This window comes from Rhinopithecus bieti, unplaced genomic scaffold (assembly GCF_001698545.2).
Source record: "Rhinopithecus bieti isolate Rb0 unplaced genomic scaffold, ASM169854v2 scaffold_905, whole genome shotgun sequence".
In the NCBI taxonomy this organism is placed as follows: domain Eukaryota; kingdom Metazoa; phylum Chordata; class Mammalia; order Primates; family Cercopithecidae; genus Rhinopithecus; species Rhinopithecus bieti.
The window spans coordinates 773,637-799,475 of record NW_016803348.1 but is presented as its reverse complement, the minus strand read 5'-3'; the positions used below and the strand labels follow the sequence as shown (position 1 = coordinate 799,475).

At 36.4% G+C, this 25,839-nt stretch overlaps 1 protein-coding gene across 1 annotated transcript in view; it reads left to right on the top strand.

The window, feature by feature from the left end:
* SLC4A4 (solute carrier family 4 member 4) overlaps nt 1-25,839 on the top strand; it is a 350,025-nt gene that overhangs the window by 215,942 nt on the left and 108,244 nt on the right. The window contains exons 9-13 of the mRNA XM_017879095.1: nt 1,613-1,700; nt 4,348-4,502; nt 5,496-5,609; nt 7,803-7,977; nt 20,764-20,897. Of these exons, the coding sequence (XP_017734584.1) occupies nt 1,613-1,700; nt 4,348-4,502; nt 5,496-5,609; nt 7,803-7,977; nt 20,764-20,897 (666 nt within the window). The remainder of the gene's footprint in view (nt 1-1,612; nt 1,701-4,347; nt 4,503-5,495; nt 5,610-7,802; nt 7,978-20,763; nt 20,898-25,839) is intronic.

The window sequence follows — 25,839 nt, the reverse complement described above, 5'->3', positions numbered from 1 at the left end:
CTACTTCACTTCAGAACTGGTTTCTAAGCAAATAAGTGCTAAGTGGTTTTATGGTTATTCTGGTATAAAAACCTGAGTATTCAAACTTTCAGACACCTTTTCACATTCTTAATTTCTGGGATTTTAGAAAACCTTTTGGGTTGAATTTTATGATTAAAAAAAAAAGTAATTATACTTTCAAGGGCATTTTAGAACAGACCCAAACATTTTTTAAAGTATTTGCTGTCAATCCTTTTTTGTTTGAAGTGAGGTACATAAATAATTAAGTTAAAAATAAAATTCTGCTAAGCAAAATGACAAGCCGTTTCTGGTACCATAAAAATCTTACCTAAGATTTCTTGTCCCTGGGTAAGCATCGAGAAGTTCTTTCCCCAGAGTGACCTGTGGAAGTCATTTTTGGACTTCTGTTAAATCACAACCTTGGTATATCAGTTGGGCAGGTAGTATTAGGCAGAAATATGTGGTGAAAAGAACAGGAGGTAAGAATGCCTATATATCTGCTCTTTGTCATTTACTAGGCACAGATCTTGAGCTCTTCCATTAACCTCCATCAGCCTCACTTTCCTCACCATTAAATGGGAATAGGATACCTTCTTTATTGCAGAGGGTCATATGGAAATGTAAATAAAGTGATGAATGTGAAGTGCTTTGGAGGCCTTACAAGCTGGGCAGGCATATGATGTTACCATTTTTATTGTCCTCCTTATCACCTTGTTAGCTGATACATGATCAATATCAAGGTAGAATTTATCCAGTGCCACCTCTTGTATATTTTTTGTAAATTTTTTCTTACTCATTTACTGATCAGATTCCCTCATCCCCAGTGCTGACATGCCACAAGGGCAAAGGCCCTGTGTGATCAGTGAGGGATTTTTTTCCAACATGGTTAGAGGTGAACCTAACTGGGGTTAAGTTTGTTATTGCATGTCTCAGGACCTGTTTGCTATGGAGCAATGTTTTGTGCATTATGAAGAAAAAATGTTGGTAAATGACAAGAGGACACCCACAAAAGAGTTTTGACTGTCTGTGAATGATGCTTTATTTTGAATTTCTCTCATATTTCTCTTTCCTTACTTTGGCTGTCAGCATGTGGCTTACTTGTAGAGGACTTGGTTTTTGCTGATTCCCAGTCACTTCTGAGTAGAAATATTTCTTAAAAGTGTGGAGACGATCATCTGTCACTGCCCATATTGGGTAAGGAAAAGTCAGAGAAATGTGAAGATGCACTGAGTCTTTCTAGTTATTGTGCTTAATGGGTTTGTTCCAAAGATTCTGAAAATCAGTAGAAATGGAGAGACAAAAAAAGTTTAAAATAGAAAGATTGAATGACTCATATTAAGTGCTTGAAGTGCACCTTTCCTGCTCAGTGAAGAAGCTTCTCAGGTTTCTATGCTAAATTCTCATTTGCCTCCAAATAAACTGAACAATGAACTGTGTTTTGCAATAGTGCAAAAGAGTATATTCTGTATTACCAATAATATATTACCTTTGTTGTAAAGGTGAATTCTAGACCTAACCTTTTAATGAACTAAATTAAACATTTCTCAGTTTTATGTATGTTGAGGTTGATGAAATGTGTGTTATAGCCTTTGCTTCTTTCCTTTTCCATTAGGTTCTTGTTCATTCTCTTAGGTCCTAAGGGGAAAGCCAAGTCCTACCATGAGATTGGCAGAGCCATTGCCACCCTGATGTCTGATGAGGTAGGAAATCAGGAAGATGGAGTTCTGTGAATGTCCTACTTGTGTTGTTGTCATACTGGGAATTGGCAGTCATAATTTATTCAGTTAGAATTACGTGGTTACTACACTTCCTTATAACCTGAGGTACAGTCATTTGAGACAAGTGAGCTGAGTCCTATGTGGTTTCAAGGCATGCATTTTGGTTTTCTATGGGATTCTAAACTCTGTTGGAATAAAACATATTTGCATTTCTTTTGCCAAATATTTTCATTTATTAAAACTGATATATGTTAAATATTCTTTAAAAAGTTCAAAGTCAGCTGGGCATGGGGGCTTACGCCTGTAATCCCAGCACTTTGGGAGGCTGAGGTGGGCGGATCACCTGAGGTCAGGAGTTTGAGACCAGCCTGGCCAACATGGTGAAACCCCGTCTCTACTAAAAATACAAAAATTAGCCAGGCATGATGGTGTATGCCTGTAATGCCAGCTACCCAGAAGGCTGAGTCAAGAGAATCGCTAGAACCTGGGATGCAGAGGTTGCAGTGAGCTGAGATCGCGCCACTACACTCCAGCCTGGACAACAAAGCGAGATTCCATCTCAAAAAGAAAGAAAAAAAAAGTTCAAGGTCATTGTATTAACTTAACCTTTGTCTCTTGAAGTTTTAATACACTAATTCTGGGAATTCACATGTCTGTATACTATATTGTTTCAGACATGATGGGTTCTATAAAATAATGTCTAATAAAATGGATAATGCATTTTTTCTTAGGTGTCAGAAAGTACATGTTTTTATGGTTTTCTTATTTTGTGGGAAGGAATGATACACATCTAAAAATGCATTAGCAACCATTATGGGAGAGTATCTATACAGGTACTTTGGAATTATGACCCCATTTGTTTTCATAACAGCCTGGATGTTGTTACTTGCATTTGAGATATGACAAAACTCTGAACTATTCCCATAGGAGGAGAAATACTGTTAGAAGAGAGGATAATTAGTTTCTGCTCCTGGATCTTTCTGGCTTACTATTCCCCCAAATGTGTTGCTTTTGCTTCATTGCTTGATTTGTCGGTTTTTCTATGTGTTAAGTAGAGAAAGGGGTACCTTAGTTATAGATGTTCCATGTAGTTATTACTCAGGTAGCTATTTTATTCTGGGACTGAGAGCTTTATGGCTATGCTGCTTTTTCCCATCAAGGGAACATTTATTTTACTCATCTCAGTGGATTCATTTTATTTTTTGCAGTTTTGTAATTAGGTCTGTTTTAAAAAATACTTTCTCCTTAGATATATCAATTAAGAAACTTTAACAAGTGAGATTTAGAGTGGCTTAAACAATTTGGGATTTATTTGGAAGTTTGGAGGCAGGTAGTTGCTGGGGTTATTTTAGCATAATGGCTTAATGGTAAATCAAGAGCAAAGGCTCTTGCTAAATTTATGATCCTAAAATAGCATGTTTTGTTTTTTTTTTCCTGTCAATATGGTAGAACGACATTGCCTACCATCAGCTCCAGTCATCTTACCTGTATTTATTCAAAGTAGGAAGAACGGTGTGGTAATGTTAGCTATATCTCCCTTTTTAAACAGGTGTTCTACAGCTTTCCCAGACAGCCTTTTTCTTATATCTTATTAGTTGAAATTGTTCATCTTTTATCTGCACAGTTGGCTGCGAAAGTGAATCTGTGACTTTCCAGCCTCTATCATGGGAAACAGCAAGAGAAAATAAGGTTGAGGATGGCTGTATCAGCCACAGATTATGTGCTGGCATTTTGTGTCACCCTCCCCTCAACCCCACAACCCCCAGACCATTAAATGTTACTTAATTGATAGCTTTTAAAAATTCTTTTCCTAGAGAAGTGGTTTAGTCGTAATCTTTAAGAATAGGTAAGGGTATTGAACAGGGACCATCTTCTCTTCTGAAGACTAAAGAATTTGACTTATGAAGTATGAAAGATTTGGGTTATGTGTAAAGAAATTTCAGTTCATCAGCTGCGTTAGAAAAATGGAATGATTGACAGAAAGGATTGTGTACATTTTGGAACCTCTTTCTTTGGAGATCTGTATAAAAGATATGAAGCACTTGCTGCATTAGATGGGTTAGTTGTTGCCTTGCTAAAAGATAGACAGATGATCGACTATTTAAGGCCCCTTGGTTAATGTGCTGCCAATATGACCCAGATTTTTCTTTTTTAAATGTCTCACATTATGTGTTTGAGAACTCAGTGTTTGGGTCTTAACCCGATCTTAACACTCAGCTTGATCTTTTCCTTCTTGAGTTATCAGCAATTTTTATCCCAGTAGTTTTTATTTCAGGGAGTGACTCTTCAGTATATTTCTCCAAGCCATTTTAATCTGGCTTCCATAGCAACTGTATCAGTAGTGGTACATACCAGTGGGAGCTGAAAGGCAATGTTGTTCTGTATTGTTGGTAGGAAAAAAACCACATAAAAACATAGCTGTTTCTTCAGGCCTCTGCCTCTATTCTTTGAAATCATAGTCTGAATGCCTATGTTTTGGGGGACAGGCTGAATAATAGGGACTCTCAGAGCATGGCTGGATTAATATTAATGGCACAGTTGTTATGGGCTGCATTCTTCAGGCTGGACATGGTGTGAAGCATGTACAGCGTTCTCTTTTTGGATGAACACATCTTTTATTATTCTTTAGGTGTTCCATGACATTGCTTATAAAGCAAAAGACAGGCACGACCTGATTGCTGGTATTGATGAGTTCCTAGATGAAGTCATTGTCCTTCCACCTGGGGAATGGGATCCTGCAATTAGGATAGAGCCTCCTAAGAGTCTTCCATCCTCTGACAAAAGGTAAATTATAGGCAGTTGGTAATTTTCAGTTGCTGGGATGACCCTGAGAAGGAAGTTGTATTAAAAAAAAAAAAAAAGTGAAGTCAACCTATTGTTCTAATATTTTCAGGTTCCTGTTTAACTGGATGTATTTTCTCAGATGGATCACTTGTGTGCCTTGGTTTCACATTTCCTTGACACTATAAAATAAATGTTATGTGGTATGATGTTCTTCAGTTATTATATATTGGAGATCTCAGATTACTACTTGGGAATGTATCACAGACATTCTTAGAGGATGTTTTGGGGACCTCCTGTATTTCTGGAAACACAGATTTACTGAAGATGAGTCCTTGTAGATGTACACGGTTAAGAAATTGGGTAAAATAGTCGAAGAGAAACAATTTTCTAGAAATCTATTTTTTCCCAGTTGAAACAGTTTCCTTCTTTTAAGATACACAGTTCATGGCCGGGCACGGTGGCTCACACCTATAATCCCAGCACTTTGGGAGGCCAAGGCGAGCAGATCACGAGGTCAGGAGATCGAGACCATCTGGGCTAACATGGTGAAACCCTGTCTCTACTGAAAATACAAAAAATTAGCCGGGCGTGGTGGCGGGTGCCTGTATTCCCAGCTACTCGGGAGGCTGAGGCAGGAGACTGGCATGAACCTGGGAGGCGGAGGTTGCAGTGAGCCAAGATCACGCCACTGCACTCCAGCCTGGGCGACAGAGCGAAACTCCATCTCAAAAAAAAAAAATACACACACACACACACACACACACACACACATATACAAACACACAGTTCATTCAACTTTCCTATTCATCCAGTCATTTGTGTTGGTTCTAAATGTAACTCTTAAAGAATTATCTGTTAGATAGCAGAAAGAAATAATAATCTTTCACCTTAAGGGTTTTCACTCCATCTCTCCATTAGCCAGAGCATGATACAGCTAAGAAACAAATGAATAAAATAAACTAATATACTCTTGGGCTCTGTTGTCTTGCTTAGAAAGAATATGTACTCAGGTGGAGAAAATGTTCAGATGAATGGGGATACACCCCATGATGGAGGACACGGAGGAGGAGGACATGGGGATTGTGAAGAATTGCAGCGAACTGGACGGTAACTGACAGTTTCCTTTGCCATTCATGATGAGGTTCTCCTTAAACGTAAATTTCCCTTCATCTTTCTATCAGCATATTATTCACTAGTTTGTTCATTTGTTCAGTCAACAAATATTTGCGGTATACCTATTTGTCATAGGCACTGGGAATATAGCAGTGAATTAAATGATACTGTATTCCCATAAGGATCTTATATTGTAGTGAGAAGACATAAACAATAAGTGAATAAGTAAATGTGGTGATGGTTTTATGAGAAAAATTAAGGCAGAAGTAGGGACTTTGAGGATGGGAGTATTGTATTCCAATTTTAGATAAGACTGGTCAGAGAAGGCCTTACAGAGAATGGCAACGTTTGAAGAAAGTGCTACAGGAGGCGGGAGACAGACCATGTGGGTGTGGTGGGTGTGTGGGAGTGGGCTGCAATAGAGTGTCTGGTGTGTGGCAGGGCTGGCACCAAAGCCAGCAAAACTAGGGGAGAATGACTGAGGGCATGTTAGGGTCAGAGAGATGGCAGAGGACTGACAGATGTACCAGCCTTCACCTCTTGGCTTTCATAATTCCATTTCTCACCTGTATGTGTATTTAAAAGTGAGTAACATGATACAGGAATGAGTTCTCACTGTTCTGCCTCCTTAGCCTACAGTTGGGAATTCAGGTTTCCTAAATTGCTTCAGCTAATTTCTTTCCATGATAACTCTTCCTTCCCTCCCATTAGATTCTTCCTTTTATTGGGTGTTAAGTAAGATTTTAAGTGGGATACTTATTTTATGAAGATGTGACTTTTTAAAAACACTGGAGGGTTTTTGAAAATGAAAAGGTATGTCATTATAATATGCAATTGAATCTGAATGAAATGAAGTTATTTCATTCTCCTGATGACCCACTTGGATTTCTCTCCCAAGTTAACAGGATATTATTCCCTTCTCCTTTATTCTCAAAGGATAGAGAACATAAAATCTTCTCTCCTCTCCTCCCTTAACCTTTCTTTGAATAGTTTTCTGAAAATTATTTCCATTAGGAATAGCCTTTCCTTTTTCTACAGATATGAGTTTTGGGATTTAATTTTTAATTTAATCAGAATATATTTCATTCTTTTATGTTTCACCTTTGCTAAACCGAGTGTCTGTAGTATGCCTGGTACCATGCACAACCCTGTGAATACTAAGAAAACTGAAGCAGGGCACTGAGTGCGGCTAAGGTCCAGTGGGTGTGCAGACAGATAGATGGACAATCCTAATAAAGTGTGATAGCCAAGAGTAGAAATATGAACTAGAAGTGCAAGGTCAAGGCTTCAGAGAGCTGTTGAGCTTTGGAATAGGGCATTCTAGGCAGAAACCCTGGGGAAGACTGAGGTTTGAGGTTTGGTTGGGAGAGTGAGTAGACTGATGTGCAAGTCACTCAACTGACCTGCTGACACATGTCATGGGGCTCAGCTGCATTTCCTCCCATCACACAACTGCATGGCTTCCTCCCTTAGTTCCTTCAGGTCCTTACCCTAAAGTCACCTTCTTGGAGACCTTTTCTGGTCACTCTATCTAAAATTTCAACCACCTTTTCTCCAGTACTACATAATGCTCTTCCCCATTTAATTTTTCTCTTGATTTTTATCACTATGTGTTGCATTTATTCATTTATTGTCTGCCTCCTTTTGGTCCCCCAGAGTAAACTCCATGAAAGCAGAGTGTTTTTTTGATGCATGTTGTTCACTGTTGTGAACAAAACATCCTCAGCACTCAGAAGAGTGCCAGAGTGTGGGCATATTGCAAGTGCTTAATGGCATTTATTGAGGATGAAAGAATGGATGAATAAATGAGTGAGTGAATGAATGAATGAGAGTGGAAAGGGTACTATGGCAAGATGATGAAGGGCCTTTATATGATCTGCTCACATATTTGGACGTTTTTCTCTAGGCAATGAAAAATGTTAATGTATTTACACAGTTCACTCTTTTCTAAAGGCCAACTGGCTGGTCTTCAGGAAATGTGACACCTAATTTGGTGACCCAAAAAGAAAGAGATAGAAGAAAATTTATTCCTTTATAGTTTCCTGGTTTCATCATAAGTGGTTAAGTAGTATTTTATGACAGATTCAAGCATTTTAAATGTTATGTTTGATTTAATGAGCTACTTCTTGATTAATTTGATGGTAATTTACTTTACATTTAGTGGATGTTTGCATTCTCTCTGCCCAGGTTCTGTGGTGGACTAATTAAAGACATAAAGAGGAAAGTGCCATTTTTTGCCAGTGATTTTTATGATGCTTTAAATATTCAAGCTCTTTCGGCAATTCTCTTCATTTATCTGGCAACTGTAACTAATGCTATCACTTTTGGAGGACTGCTTGGGGATGCCACTGACAACATGCAGGTGGGTATGGTTTTGAGGAGGACACAAATAGTACAGCCCAGATTGCCTTCCTCACCCCTACAGCTCAGTTAGAAGCAGATGGCCTTTCAGTTACTCAGCGTGATTTTCTTTCTTTTGCTGGATGCTGCATTTTACTTTGCTTCTGGCCTGCTGCTGTATTTCCAGCATTTTAGTAATTATAAAAATAGCTCGATGAAATCTGGCTTGAGTCACAAGTGGGGAAAGGAAGGGAAGGAAATGAGGATGTACAATTCTATTTGGGCAAAAGCATATCAGCTGCTTTAATTTTGTACAGTGCACAAGGTTTAGATCTACTACTTTGACTATGTGAAACATATTCTATTAAACTTGATGATTACACTTTCTTCGGGAATGTATGATTAGCTTAATTTTACACGTGAGCAAATAGCATGGAACCATTGAGTGATTTGCTCAAAGTTGGGTTTGCATGTTTACCAGTATAATTTGGTTTTAATGAATATAAGCTAACAGTTATATCTCCTGTAGGTGGACCTGATTCTCATTATGCTGTAACGACTCTGGCTTGACTTATTTTCTATGATTAATTGTAACCACAATTAGTTGGTTACTTCGCAGATAGCATTACCTTCCCTTTGCAACAATAATAGCTAAAGTTTTAGTGACAGAAAAGATGTTTTTGATTCCCTCCACCAACCAGAAAAATTTGTCCAAAATTACTTTTAGTTGATCCAATCATTTGAAAAAAGGTAGTGTGCTAGGTAATGAATACAAAGTAATGAATGAAGTTATATTCCTATGAAAAGGACCAGATTGAAGCCCTTTTCACACTTTTACCTAAGTAAAAAGGGAGAAATTATACAATTTTATTTTAGTTTGTCAAGTGCAGTTTTATCTTTTAGTTCTTATCTAGCACTGCATAACATGTTACCCCAAAACTTAAAGGCTTGAAACAACGATTTGATGACTCTGTTTCATGGTTTGGATGGTGGGTTGGCTCAGCTGAGTGGTTCTCTCTTTGGTCCCTTATCCACTTGCAGTCAGATGGCAGCAGAGGTTGAGGTCATGCAACAGCTTCTTTACTCATGTGTTGGTGCCTAAGCTAGGATGTCCAGAATATTTGGGGTCTGGATACTCTCCTCACGACTTCTCCACATAGCTAACTTGGACTTTCTCACAGTGGGGAGACTGTGATGACTTCTGAGAGCTCATGCTCCATCAGAAAGAAGCAGTTGCCACTCAGCTTTGCTTTTTCCCATGTGAATGTGTACCTAGTATTGCTTCATTCTCTGATCTTCAAAGAGAGGCTGAAAATTCTAATTCTTAGTGAAACCAGTGATTTTTAAATATTGGCAACTGATTAACATTTTAGAAAATAACATCGTGCTGGTCAAAGAACACATATCTCTGTGTTACCAGTGAGAGATCTGCAGCATGGGTTATAAGAACCAACTCTAATAGGACATAGAGATGAAATACACAGAGCGTGTTTTTCTCCTTTCCTCTCATTTGTAAGACAAAAATGAATACATTAAATTGTAGTAGTGATGTCAGTAATAGAATTTTTATAAAAGTTGATCTATATCCAAGTTGCGCAGCTATTCTTCATCTAAATAACAGCATAAGGATAACGAAAACAGATCGTTCAAGAAAAAAAAAATGGAGAAGATGGCACTGGGGGAACACCCTACGGCCAGCTTGAAGAAGTTAATACAGGCAACCACATGTTAAGAAAATAGAAGAAAGCTGTGATTTTGAGAGGGTGGTAAGAACAAAACTGTCTTCCGTCTGTCAGAATGTATAGAGACTTTCTTGTGTTGTGCAGATAATTTTTAAACATTTTTTGGTGGACATTCTCATTGAGATGGGGACATTGCAATATTGCCTATGTGTATTAGTTTACTGACTTTTTTGAATTGAATTGTAATTCTTTGCAACTTCATAAGACTTGGCTTTATAATTTGCATCTAACTGTAGAGAAGAAATCTGTTCAGATCCGTTTTGATACCTCCTAGATGGATGAATTTCTATATGAGTAAGTTTTGGGAAAGTAGAGGACTCTATTATGTAACATACATAGTTAATCGGTATTTTTCTCCTCTGTGATGTATGACCTGGGAAAGGCCTTGCTGGTGGAATTAGCTATTTTCTGTGTTCTAAAGATTTCAGGAGAAACGTAAATACTTTCAGTGCTTTAGGATGTTAAGTAGTCCACTAAAATAACCATTTGCTGGATGTGACTCCTAGGAGTTGACTTTCAAATGTGTGGGGAAATTTTCCAGATGTAATTTGATTATTTTATTAATAGATTTTGTAACCTCCATTGATAATTTCACTGAAACTGTGGGTGAATTGTTTGAAAATACTGGAGAACATATTTTTCACTCTCTTCTGAAGCTTTTTTCCTTTAAGAAACATATTGGTAATGTCTTTCTCCTAGACTACAATTTGATACATCTAGAAGTCACAGTAAGTGGCAAAAACCCTGAAAAAGAGGGATAGAAAATTAATGACTATTAATTTAAATTTGTTGAACTGAAACTTAACAAATATTAATAGTTTTATCTATTTTAAGGACTAGGGAGTAAGGTGATTTCATATGTGGAAGATAATCTCTTGATTGAAAGGCTGTGTACTTTACCACACAAAATTTTTGATTTTCTGGCAGGAGAAGTCTTCTTGACCTGGGAACAGGATAAGAAAATATTTTATGGATTTGGTGCTAAGGTCCAGGTCATTTTACAAGTCTATGGCAGAAGTTGATTCATTCATTGCAAATATTTATGGAGTGTCTACTATGTGTTTGACACTGTTTTAAGTACTGGAAATAAAGATAGATGAGCAAAATAGACAGGAATTCCAATTTTGAATCCCAGTTATAGTGTAGGGTGTTGATGAAAACAGTCTTTTTCAGTTACACCCAAGAGATACCAGTAGTGGGGTGTAGTGGGCTTATTTAGGGGATGAAGTCCTCTGGCTTCACTTGCTTTTCTAAACAGTAGACCAAGACTAAGCAGAAAAGCATTGGCAGAGCCTGAAATAATCTGCAGTTATGTCACATGCCTTCATAAATGTGGCAGTGGGTTATTCTCAAAAGCACAGGCAGCTCAAATGAGTCAAATGAGAACAGTGTCCTTGCTTTTAAAGGCAGACAGCTCAGAGATGGTTCACATAGGGCCTTTATTGTCAGGCTACAAATAGACATGGGTGCTGGGTAGAAACGTGTTGTGAAAACACAGATGAGTCACTGCATGGCTGTTGTCTAAGCAAACTCTTCTGCCAACTTCTGTTCAGAAGGTCTTGCCTGCTTGAAGCATTTATCTTAGAGCATATATATATGCATATATAATTAGAAGCAGATTATTTTGGGAGCTATGTAGATTATTTCCCATGAAATCATGTTCAAAATGGAAGAGTTGAGGCTACAGTGACTCTAAGTACAATCATACAATTATAATGCTGACATAGATGATTGCATAAATTCACTAGTTTGGCGTATACATTTTGCCCGTTAGGCTGCTCTGAGAGAACTCTGGGACTTACAGAACGGGTATTCACAAATTTCTTGTTAAATGTCAGCAGTAAACTTTAGCTGGGGCTTCTTTGAATAACTGAACCACTCAGCCAAGAGTTGATCTTGCATTCATCTCAGATGCATCCCTGACTTGTGACTGTTTCCCTTTTTTATAGTTCAGCAATGGAGGACTCGAACATAAGCTTTCTGAAGTCCGAGAATTGTGCAACACTCTTATTTTCCTTTTCTTATAGTAAGTCCCACAGTAATGCTCTGGTGTCCTTGCCATATTGTCAGGTAAACAAAGACTTTTCAGCCTTACCATCCTAAAAAACATGTCCCCTTCACAACTAAACTCTCTGTAACCATGTGCGCCAACTCACTGCATTGTTACAGTCATTCCTCACTATCAGCAGAGGATTGGTTCCAGGACTCCCTTTCTTCCCGTGGATACCAAAATTCATCGATGTGCAAATCTCTTTTACAAAATGGGGTACTGTTTGTGTAGTACCTTTGCACATCCATATACTTTAAATTATCTCTAGGTTACTTATAATGCCTAATACAATGCAAATACTATGAAATATGTTATACTATCTTTTAAATTTTTTATTAGCATTTATTGTTATATTGTTATGTTTTATTTTTTGTTTTTCCTGACTATTTTTGATCTGGAGTTGGTTGAATCCACTGATGTGGAACCCATTCATATGGATGGGCCAATTCATTTATATTCTTGGTTGCCAAACAAGTATACTGCTCAATTCATTTAGCTACTTCTAATTACATTGTTAAATGTCAGCATATAAATATATTTCAGTAGAATGTATTACTACCATTGGTTTTTCATTCAAAGTACTGTCTGAATGGAACCTTAATGCAAATTAAATCAACAAATATTTATGGATTGCTTAGTCTATGGGCAAGATACTTATATAAGGAATAATTTTTGATACCTTGTGACAAGTCTTATTTAAAAAATTGTTCCTTTTAGTGTTATGAAATACAGAGAGTATTTTAATTTAAAACTATATCGTTGATTGTGAATGAATAAGCACAGTCTAGAGTGAAGACTGAGTGAAGAAAGTAATTTTAATTTTTTTCCAGGAGTAAATATAATCCTATTTTCACAAACCTTTTAGCAAAAGAATACAGTAAGATTTTTAGATTCTGTGAATTTTGTGATATTTATGGAGCTTAACAGAGCACATTTTAAGGGAACTTGTCTCATAATAAGGAACATTTATAGTTGGCATCTCCAAATTTGAGACTTTATTTTAACATAAAGCTGTGCTGAGAATATTTAATCAACCTGCTTAAGTTGGAACTATATCATTTCTTATTCACATGTGATGTTTCTTGATAAGATAGACGAATCTTTACAAAGCCTATTATGTGTAATTTATAACAGCAAGATTAAAGCAAATTGGTAATTGCTTTACTATATTGAGAATTGTACAAGAATTTCAATTTAGCTGAGTGTTGTACTTTGGCACCAAAATGCATTTCCTCCTTGAAGTGAAAATATAAGGTGATGTTAATCTACACTATCAACATATTCCAGTTTCAAAGTTAGGTAGAGATAGTCTGTTGGAATGACACAGTTTTGGTAGGTAAAAATAAATAGACCTATTTAGTGACAAAATAAGGATTCTGCATTACCTGGTTGCCTCTAAAATTGATTAGCTATTCCTTCTTTAAAGGAACTTCAGATAATGTGCTTTGTTTCATGGGCAAGTTGTAAATTAAATCCTGTTTGATTGAGGTTAAGTAATGTATATTTGGTGGGTTTTTTATTTGAAAGACCTTTGCCACCCTATTTTCTTGGTGATCAGAAAATGATAGTAATTTAGGCAGGGATGTGGGGAGTCTCAACTGATGCTAAATTCTAATTCTTATTTTGTGTTTGGCTTGCAACTGTTTTGAGAATAAGATATAATTATGTATTGTAGAAAATTCCAAAAATCCCAAAAAATTATGTAGAAGGTAATTTTGCCCTTAAACCCATCAACCAGAATTAATCATTATTAACATTGTTATGAACATTTTCCCATACATCTTAAAATTCATGTATATGCGGATAGATGGATATATAGGACTTTATATAAATAAATTAATCATTATTAACATTGTCATGAGCATTTTCCCATATATCTTAAAGTTCATGTGTATACAGATAGATTGATATATAGGATTTTATGTAAATAAAATCTTATACATGCTGTTACACAATTTTAGTATTTCATGGATGTCTTTCCACTTCAGTATGAATATGTAATATCATTTTTAATGACTACATATATTTATACACATGATGCATGGGCTATAATTTACTATAACAGAGCCCCTCTTAGTGGACTTTTAGTTTTTCCCGTTTCTTTATAAACAAAAAAATGTAGGCGATTAACTACATGTTTATTATTTGAGATTACCTTCCTAGGGCAAATTTCTAGCAGAATGATTGCAAGATATGCTCATTTTATTTTTTGATATTTGTTTCAAATACACTACAGAAAGCTATACCAGTTCATACATCTACCAATAACAGACAAGGATGTCCACTTTCTTATACCCTTGTGAAAACAGAATTTTGTCCCATATTTTCATTTTGTTGTTCTGTGGGTTGAAAATAATGGTTCATTTTATTTAATTCTAATTTCTTTGATTACTTAGTGAGGGTGAATCTCCTTTCGCATTTTTATTGATTGTCTATACTCTTTATACTTGTATCATTGGTATATTTTCCTTTTGGGGCATTTAGGGTTTTTTTCATTGCTTTATGAGAACTCTTTGTATAATAAGGATATTTTCTCTTTGCTTGTGAGAAATATTACAAACTGTATTTTTCTTAGAGCTGCCATGTCTTTTAACCTTATTTATGATTTCTTTTCCTGTATAGATCTTAATTTTTATGTAGCTAAAATTGTCAGTTTTTTAATAGTTTCTTCTTTTCATCATATATTTAGAAAGGCTTTCCCTACCCCAAGATTAAAGAAATATTTACCCACATATTTTAGTTCTTTTCTGTTTTCATTGAAATTTTTTATCCATCGGAATTGGTTTTTGTGTAAGGTTATACGGGCCTAATGTTTCCGATCATCTAGATATATATTCACAGCTCTTCAAACAAACAAACAAAATATTAGAAAGCCCTCCATGTCTTGCTCATCCAGTCTATTAGACTTGGAACTCTTGGTAAGATTTTTGGCTTGTACTTTTCTTCAAGCAAGGAGGTAATTCGTCTTTCAAGTCTTGCCTTTTTTTCATTTCCTGCTGGCATTGTAAACAGAAATCCTGCTTATGACAACAAAGTAGTTTAGGCAGAGTGGATGGCAATAAGGATTTGGCAGCTGTGATCTATCAGGACAGAAAGCACTGATTTATTGGCTGTAGCTACACAGGAGAAATAAAAAATGAGGGTTGTATATCCAGTCTCCTTCCCCAATGTAGATGAATGTTCTGTGTGACCAATTGTTACTGCTCTTCTGAAGGAGAAGGGGAGGTACATCTCACATTTGGGGCACATGGGAATCACTTGGGGAACTTAAAAAAATACCGAATCCCTAGGCATTATCTTCATTGGTTCTGATTTAATTTAGGTTTAGGGTGGAACTAAAGAATCAGTATTTTTTTTATTAAAAAATCTTCTGAGATGACTCCCATGTGACCCAAATTTGCTTTAGATACTTGAATCATTTCTCCACTTATTTTTGATCATGTGGTTTGGCTTATGCTGGTGACCTGACATCAAAACTCAGATAGGTAATTCCTCTCTGACTACTTATTTCCAGTGGCATTGGGCTACCTCATAATTCTTGACTAAACTCTAGCTTCAAAGGCTTATCTAGAAAAATTTAATTTTATAATTTATTATTGAATATGCTGCAGAGTTTCTTATGAACACCACCACAAGGACTGGCATTTCTTTTTACTGTTATAAATAAAAAAATTTCTAAAGCCTGAAACATGACAGTAATATTGGTAAATGCTTTATCATTTGATGCCACCTTTATTTTCCATACTTTAGTGGGTGAAAAATTGTCAAAAAAAAGAGAAAATTTTTTTTTGTTTTCGTAGGCTGTTCTGCCACTTTTCTCCTTAACCTTTTTTCCCCTTCTGTTTTTGTCACTCAGCCTCCCTAAACAGGGTTATAATTATTAATCCAAATAGTAAAGTCCTTAATAAAAAGGACATAAAACAACGAAAGTCACTTTTTTAGTGTTATTATGAACAAACCAAGATCTACAACAAAGTCAAAGTTGACAGCATTAGCATTTTTAATATTTAATGTTTTATCATCTTGAATGTGCTTGCTTTGCATTAGCCATGACAGGTAATGGTTGCCTTGGCAGCCCTTGTCCCAAGTTGCTCAAAGACATAAAATGCTGGTATTACAAATCGTGGTTGGCTTTTAATTTTTTTTAGAATCTTGCTCCTATGGTCTAATTTCTTTTAGTAAAAAATGTGTTTTACTATTCTGGGACTTGTCCTAATTTCTTGACTTTTAAAAAACACGGGCCATCCTTGGTTTAATTTTGTACCCTAATACAAGCTGGAAAATATTCACAAATGTTTTTGGATATCGATTTTGACTTCACTGCTGTAAAGTAAAACAAGCTATTTTGTTTATTATCATTGACTTGTGTGTGACGCAAAGGAATGTAAAGAAATGGCTCTCAATGGCCATAGTGTTGCCGCCTAAGACTTCTGTTGATTTAAAATTTGCTCTGGGAAATACTGTAGACCTAAAGAGGCTTTTCTTACCTGTTTCTTCTGAAGACTAATTTTATCTTTTCACATCATTTCTTTTATCTCCTTCGTCTCTTAAAGGAAAAAGAAATAATAGAGAGAGGCTGAAAAGAAGGTGATGAAAAGCAACGAAGGAAAAGAAATCAACATTAGATTATATCTCTGCTTTATACGAGGCTCTGTTCTTAGCTCTTTACATATTATTCTTTCATTTTATCCAAATAATTATCCTGTGAAGTAGCTATTGATTTTACAGAAGAGAAGTAGGATTTAGAAAGTTTACCCAGTTGGTCACTGGTAGAACTGAGATTTAAATTCAGATGTCCCTGACTCCAAGACAGGCTCTTTGTGCTGAGCCACCTGGAAGAGACCTTAGAGACTATCTAGTCCAACCTCCTCATCTTTTTTTTTTTTTTTTTTGAGACTGTCACCCAGGCTGGAGTAGAGTAGCATGATCTCAGCTCACTGCAACCTCTGCCTCCTGGGTTCAAGCAATTCTCCTGCCTCAGCCTCCTGAGTAGCTGGGACTACAGACGTGCACCACCATGCCCGGCTAATTTTTGTGTTTTTAGTAGAGACAGAGTTTCTCCATGTTGGCCAGGCTGGTCTCGAACTCCTGATCTCAGGTAGATTGATCTGTCTACCTCAGCCTCCCGGAGTGCTGGGATTACAGGCATGAGCCACCATGCCCAGCCGTCATCTAATATTTAAATAAGTACAGTACACATATTGTTGCCATGTATCAAACAGGTTTTTATCAGTCAGAGACTATGCTAAGCACCTTACATACATTATCTATCTAACATGCATACTAACACCAGGAAGCATAGGTAAGTTAAATAACTTGCTTAAAGTCATTGGTCTAGGAAATAATATGGTATAGATGTCAATCTGGGATTGTCTGACTTCAGAGTCCAGTGCTCTACCCTAGTATCTCAATTTTTCCTCTCCATGAAAATACTGAAATTGACTGAGGTGAAGTGACATTTCTGACCATCAGCTCTCTTTGGCAGAACAGAGCCTTGACTCCAGATTTCTGACTGCCAGTTGTTTGCTCTTTCTACTCTTGTACAGTGGTGTCACATGATCAGAAGTGGAATAGAATGAAAGCCCAACCAAAATGGACTAGAGCACTTTGTGGCATCCTATTGCTCCACACCTCAGAGCTCAGCTGTCTGCAGCCTCATAAATTGCTAGGAAATTTGTTCCTCTGAGAAATCAGGTGTAGAAATGCCTTTATGAGTTATGGCTTTTAAAAATACACATATCCACACATTGTTTACCTTTTTGTATCAGCGAACACTGAATATAATAAATCAGCAAAGAGATTTCTGATAGTTCACCTTGTAAATTGCTTTAAACTTTAGTTACAGTTAAACTAGAGTTATTCATTGATATTATTTTTTAAATTTCTGTATTGTGAAGAGGAAAATGTCAAATAGTTCTTTTCTCAGAAATACTGGAAACATCTCTAAATTTAAGCAAGTTTCCAGTGCAGTGTGTATAATAAATCACCTGTCTCTGTTTCAAGATTGTCAGCAACAGAATGGAAACTGTAGTACTTACCAAAGGATCAAGTACTGAAATAAAAATAATCTGCCTTTTAACAGTTGTATGGTTTCCATAAATTAAAGTGGTTTTCTGGAAGAAATTGGTTGTTATCTTTACTGAATGAGCAACAACGCCTGTTGACCTTTGATAGGTGGAACCTGGAGTATGATTTGGGCCTTGCTTCTTGGTTCCTTTAGCATTTGCTGAGTGCCTACAGACCACATGTAGAGATGGTGGATAGCATGATGAGAGAAAGAGAAACATGGATGATGCCAGAAAACCCTGTTCTTATCCTCCCCAAGATTAGTAGCTGTGTCAAATCAAGTAGAGAATGCAAAAATCTCTCCTTTTGAGTTGCTCCTTTCCCCTTTATATTCTCCCTTACATTCAGTCAGTGCTGTCTTGATCCCATAGCAGTGATAAGAAATATCACTCCTTGCTTGATAAAGAATGTTGTAGTGTATCTGCCTATCACATGCACCCAGAGCATAGCTTGTCCTGCCACAGGAAGCATTCAAGTTTCTACCTTTCATCTTATGTACACAGTGGTGTAAGTTGTAAAAAAGGAAAGATAAATTATAAAGACATAGAAAGCCCACTGTCTATGCACAAGGGTTGAAATCCCAGCCTATGGTACACCTTTTATCCTTACAAGGGGTGAAGTCTGGTTGGGCAAGTACATACACTAAAGACCCGAAGACTTATGTCACATTGAATGTGAATTTGTTCATATCACTTAACTCCCCTGAATCTCAATGTCTGAATGTTTAAGAAATCAAGGTAAATGCTATTTGTTGGTCTAGGAGAACCTTTTCTGGCTTCTCTGCATAAATACATCTTGGTTCTGCTGCCCTTCCTTGTTATTCTGGTTTCTGTCCCTGTGAGGAAGAATGAGCAAGATAGTCTCTCTGCGGAATGGCGATAAATAATGAGATGGCACCCTTCAACCATGTGCTGGACCTACATCCATGTAAATGGAAGTCCTTATGAGACCTTGCTGCCAGGCTTCAAACACCAACATGGCATAAGTATACATATGTAACAAACCTGCACGTTATGCACATGTACCCTAGAACTTAAAGTATAATAATAAAAAAAAAAAAAACCTAGACTTCTGCATGAACTGGACTTCTTCTGGATTTTTTCAGAGTGTGTGTATTTGCCATGAGAGAAACCAGTCTTAAGTACTTAATTGTCACCTCTTGTTTTTTATCCACCGTCATCCCAACTCCATTATTGTCTAGTGCTGCTCTAAAGGATTTTCATTTGTTTTCTGAATTGAATTCTATCCTTAAAAAAGAAGCATGTGGTACTGCTAGTGTCAGTCAGCGGAGAATGTTGCTGTCTCTGAAGTAGTGTACGAAATATTTTGAGTAATTATTGTAACAATGATCTCCTAAGCTTTTGAGTGGAACTTACTGTGTTTAAGTTTTGTAAGTTGATTTGAAAATCAATTTCTTCATAATCATTTTATGTATATTGTATTTTCTTTAAAAATGATAAGTGAATGAGAAGTTGCTGGAAAACTTTTGGGACAGTGGTTAAGAGGTGGCCTAGTGAGGTTGACAGATGGATAGGTTAACTCGGGGGTTGAGGGTCACAGGAAACGACTGAGGGGCACTGCAGATTCCCCAGAAATCCACTCTGCTCCAGTCAGGGGGTGGTTTCAATTAAAAGGCTTATTTTATGTGACATAAATCATACTTCTAAGAACAGGTAATTTATTGTTTAATTGAAGAGAGAACTCTTCCTATACCAAGAGATCACATGATTTTGCTCCACTGTTTTGTCTACCGCTGAATATATTGTTGTGTCCTCTAAAGCTATAGAATTTCTTTAATCATTTGAAAATGTTTTATTTTGCAAATTTTAATATTCAGATTTATAGCTTCATGTATAGAATAAAGGGTTTCTGTCATCTTTTTATGTTTAAAAATCATGTCTTCATAAAATATTATTTTATGTCTACAAAGAACCTTCCTACAAATACACATGTGCTTGTCTATAGGTTGGTACAAAAGTAATCGTGTAGTTTTTGCCATTACTTTAATTACTTTAATGGCAAAAACGACGATTACTTTTGCACCAACCTAACTACTAACTAAACTGATAACTAAAGTTTGAAATAATGAAAAATATAGGAAACAGGCTAGTTTGTCATCCTTGAAAGCATTGGTCCTGAGTGACATGATTAGGAAAGTTAGGACAGTTTTGTAAGTCAGTGATCCTTGTTGACATCATTGATGATCCTTGTTGACATCCTTTGTTTTTATTATGCTAAACGAAAATAATGGGTCGATTTCCAGAGATGTAACTAAAAGGAAATGTGGCCATAAAAGACTACCTGTTTATGTTCCAGCACATATATTTTCTCTAGAAATAGTTAATTGAAGCTTTTATATAAGTTTACATTGGACACTGAAAATGTAATGAGAATGTCTTTTGAAATTGGTGTTTTAGAAATTGCAGAATGGAGGACAGATCACTTTTTTGGTCCCCTTTGTGCCCCTCTCTACTTCAAAGGTGTTTCTCTAGGGGAAAAAAAGTAGCTTTTGTGCATAAAAGATAGCTACTTATAAGTGCCTACTATGTGCAAGGTGAAATCAGGCTAAAACACTGAAGGGAACCACAAAGAGGAAAATGCCACCAAAAATACCAAGTCACTTCTAACCATTTGATTTTTTTGTGTAGAAGCTTCAGGTAGTATTTTAGTAAGGATCAGAGTCACCTTTTGCCTTCTACACACCAGCCGTCATAGTAATTACAGTGCTTTAGAGCAGGTCGACCCTTGGAGTAGGGAACAATGACTAAATTGTATGTAAGGTGAAATAAATGGTGGCAATATGCATATTGGTAAGAGCCTTTGTTCTTCATTCTTTATATGTTAAGACCCTCCTAATAGTATATTCACATGGCTTTGTTTGCCTAGTGACATCACAAATGAGAAAAAAAAAGACGTGTTTCATTTAACATCTATATTTTCTTTATTTTAGGGCGTGTTGGAGAGTTTCCTAGGCACTGCTGTCTCTGGAGCCATCTTTTGCCTTTTTGCTGGTCAACCACTCACTATTCTGAGCAGCACTGGACCTGTCCTGGTTTTTGAGAGGCTTCTATTTAATTTCAGCAAGTATGTACATACATATTTAATTGCTAATTAGAATTGCTTATTTGTAGAACCTTTATAGGCTAGATAGAGCATAGAATAGTGATTAGGCAGATCTAAAAATCACTTAGAATACTGGAATGTTCAGATGTGAGAGGTGAAAGGGTCTTAGCAATTAGGTAGTCACCACTTGTGTCAGGTGTGATTCGACTGAGACTGTTACGTCGTGTGAGTCTTTGCTCCCTTCCCACTTTTTCTCTTTCCTGTTGTCCTGCCCTATGCTCTAGGGGCTGATGCCTGTGGACAGCAACACCCATGCCCCTTTGCCTTCTGGCTTCCTCTTGGGTTTGGCTAATAGGGAGCACCAACAGGACGGGAAGAGAGAGAGAGACAGGCCTGAGTATTTCTGCCTTTCCCCAGCTCACCGTCTTTGTTTTAGCACAGCATTCTGGCAGTGCTTCTCCCTGAGGACTTCAGCCCCTGTCAGGTGGCTCATCCACCTTGACTCTAGCCCTCACCGTGCTCTGGTAACTCTATTCCTTCCTTGGCCTTTTCAAGCCTGAAGTTAGTAGTGGCTTCCTGCTGTTGATGGTCCCTGAGTGCCTTGCCATTTGTTGTTACTTCAGAATGCCTTCTATTTCCTGCCATGATCCTGACTGACATGCTAGAGAAATTAAATTGATTAAGTTCACATCATTCAATAATGAAATAGACAGGACGCTCTTTACTTAATCCACTGCTCTTCACCCCAGTTTCATGTTCTTAACTAAAGATAGCTTCCAAAACTCAGCTGAATAAATACCTAACATTTATTGAGAGTTGATCATGTACCAAGTATTATCCTAATATATGTACTAACTCATTTAATTCTTACAGCAATCCTGTGAGGTAGGGACCACATCCTGATTTATAGATGAAAAAGTAAGCACAGGAACAATAAGCAAATTGCCTAATATTACATCACAAGTCATTGGTGGGGCTGGGATATGAATTCCTGCTTTCTGACTCCAGAGTCCAAGTCTCTTCAGGAATCACTAGACATTTCTAATGGGCATTATAATTATGATATCAGCATTTTCTTTTAGAAATTGATAGATCATTTTAAGAAGGGGAAAAATGAGTTAAGTGAATTATCCAAGTGGCCACATTAATACACAAATAGATTCAAAATCAGATTGGGTCTTCCACCCTCTTTCTAATGTAGTTGATACCTCTAAGAGAGAATCGACTTTACTGGCAGATCTCAATCCTTAGGTAGATTGAAGAATGTCTCATGCCTTGCTGGCATTCCTTGTCAGCATTCCCATAGTCTTATATTGTTATACATTTTTAGGATTTTAATTTTAGAATTGTCATTACCTTCATAGTACATCATGGACTTAACGGACTCACATATAGCCTTTAAAAGTGTGTGTGTTATCAAAAATAGTCATAGGATGGAGGCGGGAATGAAGATTTAAAACCAGTTTTTTTGAAAACAGGGTTGAGGACATCAGCGGGAGTCTTTTGAGAATGTAAAAAGTTCCAAATATTAAGTAATGGTGTGAGTTTTCGGTAGGTAATTATTATTATAAATCCCTTCTCTATCATAATTCTCAGAACATTGGCAAGAATTTTATTCATGTCAGTTTATAGAAAGAGTCAAACAGTTTTTATATGTTTAAGGAAACATTGTGTGAGACAAGAAAGCCTTTGTAGAAAGATTAAACAAGGATGTACTATAAACAGGAACAAACATGCACAAACTTTGCAGAAAGATTTATTGGTTGAAATGTGATCAGAGCCTTAATCTACAGAAAATGTTTGCATCCCAGTTTGTTTTAAGTAATTGTGAGATACAGATTATTTCTTTATGCTAAGCAAGTTCCTTTCACATTCTCCTTTTTTTCATCATAATTGGTAACATAACATAGTTCCAAGTGATTTATTTCATAACAGTTGTAAATATACAAGAAACATTTGAGAAGCCATGCTTTAAATCCATCACTGAGTAATATGTGGCAAGCATTATTTTAATCACAATGCTATATCATTTGTTTGTGTAATAGCACCTGCAGTGATAATATTCTGTCTAGATACAAAATACTTGGGTAGATCACTGTTTCCCAAAGTGTGTTTCATCAATTACTGTCTTATTCCACGCTCCATGATAAAAAGCTTCTGTGGTCCCAGTAAGTCTGGGAAGTGCTGTATACTGTATACCCGCCTCTTGGTAATTCACTTTAGACTTTAGCATGCAAGAGACCTGAAAAAGTCCTTCAGTTAAGAACTATTTTACTTTGTCTTGCCCAGATTTTCCCCAACATGTTTTACCACTGTTGAAGAATAGGTAGATCCTTGCTTTGTAGGTTCACTGGACTCAAACTCTGTATAATAATGGATTTATTTCTGAGGTTTTGATATTTGCCCTGTAAACTGGAGAATTATTTTAAAGGAATATGAATGATATGCTGCCATCTCTTAAAATCAGTAATAGAAGGAAGAAAATAGCTCACAGCTTTTCAAAGGACACTTGTAGTTTTATTTCCCAAATTCTGCAATCTGTTTTGTATTATTTTACACATTTTATCACAATAATAATTAGATTCCTTCTTTTTACTTGAGTGAGGAATCTGAAAGATGTTTCAACAATGTGTTCTAAGCTATATAAAAACTTCACAATTAAGATTGAATTTTAACTTGTATTATTATCATTTGGTCATTCAGTATTTTTTTTCCTATATTCTTTCAACAGTTTACTTTTAAGCCTTCAAATTTTTAATTCTTCCATGGTATTACTGGATGTATTCTTTTAGGGAGTTTATATTTCTTTGTCAGTGGCTGCACATTAATTTCTGTAGCATATTTCAGATGTGACTTCTTCGGTTTATCTGTATTCTTGGTTTTATGCTACTGAGAAACTATGACTCAAAATATCTAGGAACACTGAGTGGTGCCATAACGATATGACTCTATTTTTTCCTTCTAATTCACCATAATTTCTTCTTTGGTCTCTTAATAGCATTTCCTGTTGCTTTTTAAAACTTAATTGCTATTTAAATTTGGCACCAAGGGAATTTATTGGATGTAATAATACCATTTTACTGTAGTCATTACTGATGATCAACTTATTTAAATTTTTCTCATTTCTTATTCCTCTTTCTTTTGATGCTCTGCACATATCACTTTCATAATGAAGTGCCATTGGTTTTATTGACTTTATTTGGGTCATTCTTGTTGAACTACTCTAGGATTGCTTAAGTCTTTTAAAGCAACTAGTTTAGTATATTGTTTAGATTCTTAGGTTTAAGTTTATACATGTATCTTTTCCTTTGTACCCAAAGTAATGTTGTTCCTAACCATTAGCTAATGGATTTGTTTCTCATCCTATCCTGTAAACATTAAATCTATAAACAACTACTAGCATTCCTAGAACAAATCAAGATTGCTCTTTCATCTTCTTGCTAGGGTAGCAAAACTAAGTAGTTGTTTAAAATTTTATTTTATTATAGGGAAAAAGTGTGTTGGCTCAGAAGTAACAAAACTGTGTTTCTTAGTTGTTTTTCTGACACTGACTCATTGTATGATAATGTAAATTATCTGAAATTTCTAGAACTCAATTTTTTCTATAGTTTACTTATCTCACATAGACATGCATAGGATTAAAGCAGTGGTGTTCTGGACATAAAGCAAACTGCAAAGGAAAGTAAAAGTTATCTTCAGAAGGATCCCATAAAGTCTATTGAAGATAACTTACCCCAGTATTAATAATCTCCTTCTTCGGTAATGTATTTCAATTGCGTGATTAGATAAGAAGAGAGAAACAAAGGACAATGACTTTAATATTCACCCTATCTAGAGCTAAATACAAATCAGATGGGGAACCATGCTATAGTTTTTAAAACGAACACCTAAGAATCAAGAGATTTGGCTTCTGGTCAAGCTCTGTCATTAAAACCTTAATGTTGGATAAATGATTTAACTTCCGTTGGTCTTGGTGTCCTTACCTATAAAATGAGATGTAATTTGACAGATTGGTGTCTGTATTAGCCAGTGTTCTCCAGAGAAACAGAACCCATAAAATGTGAGTGTGTGTGTAGATTTATTATAAAGAGTTGGCTCATGCAATTATAGAGGCTGAGAAGGCTGGCAGGCTGGAGACCCAGGGGAGCCAATGATCCAGTTTGAGTCTGAAGGCTGTCTGCTGTAGAACCAGGAAGAGCTGATGTTGCAGAAGTTCAAAGGCAGTCTGCTGGAGAATTCTCTGCTGCCCTGGGGAAGGTCAATCTTTTTTGTTTTATTCAGGCCTGCAACTGATTGGATGAGAGTCCCCCCCCACCCACCCCACCCCACATACTATGGAGGGTTATCTGCTTTACTCAAAGCCCACCAATTTGTATGTTTATTTCTCCAAAAACACCCTAACAGAAACACCCAGAATAATATTTGACCAAATGTCTAGGCACTTGGTAGCCTGGTCAGGACATAAAACTAATCATCACAGTACCTAAAGAACTTGAAATTCTAATATTCTATAATTTTTAGCTATCATAGGAACAGTCATATCTTGGTTGCATGAGATATAGTTCATAGGTCAGTGTCAGTAACTGTCTCAGGCAAGTCTTAAGTACAGACATGCATTTATTCATCCTGCAAGTCTTTATTGGGCACTTTCTATGTGCCAGGCACTGTGCTAGATAAAGAATTTGAATTTTATTCTAAGGGCAATGGAAAGCTATTGAAAGATTTTAAGCTGGGGTGTTTCATTAAACTTTCATTAAAAATGATAATTTTGGCTGTGGTATGGAAAATGGCTTTCAGTAAGGCAAGTATAGATATCAGTAAGGATATCAATGAGGGGTGTGTATCAGGCAAAACTTACCTGTGGGTTGGGTAAGATTGGGTTGGTGCTGGTAAAGGTGGCGAGTTGATTGCCTGTGGGGAAGTTTTAAGATATATCATCAGCAGTTATCAGAAACTCATTGTC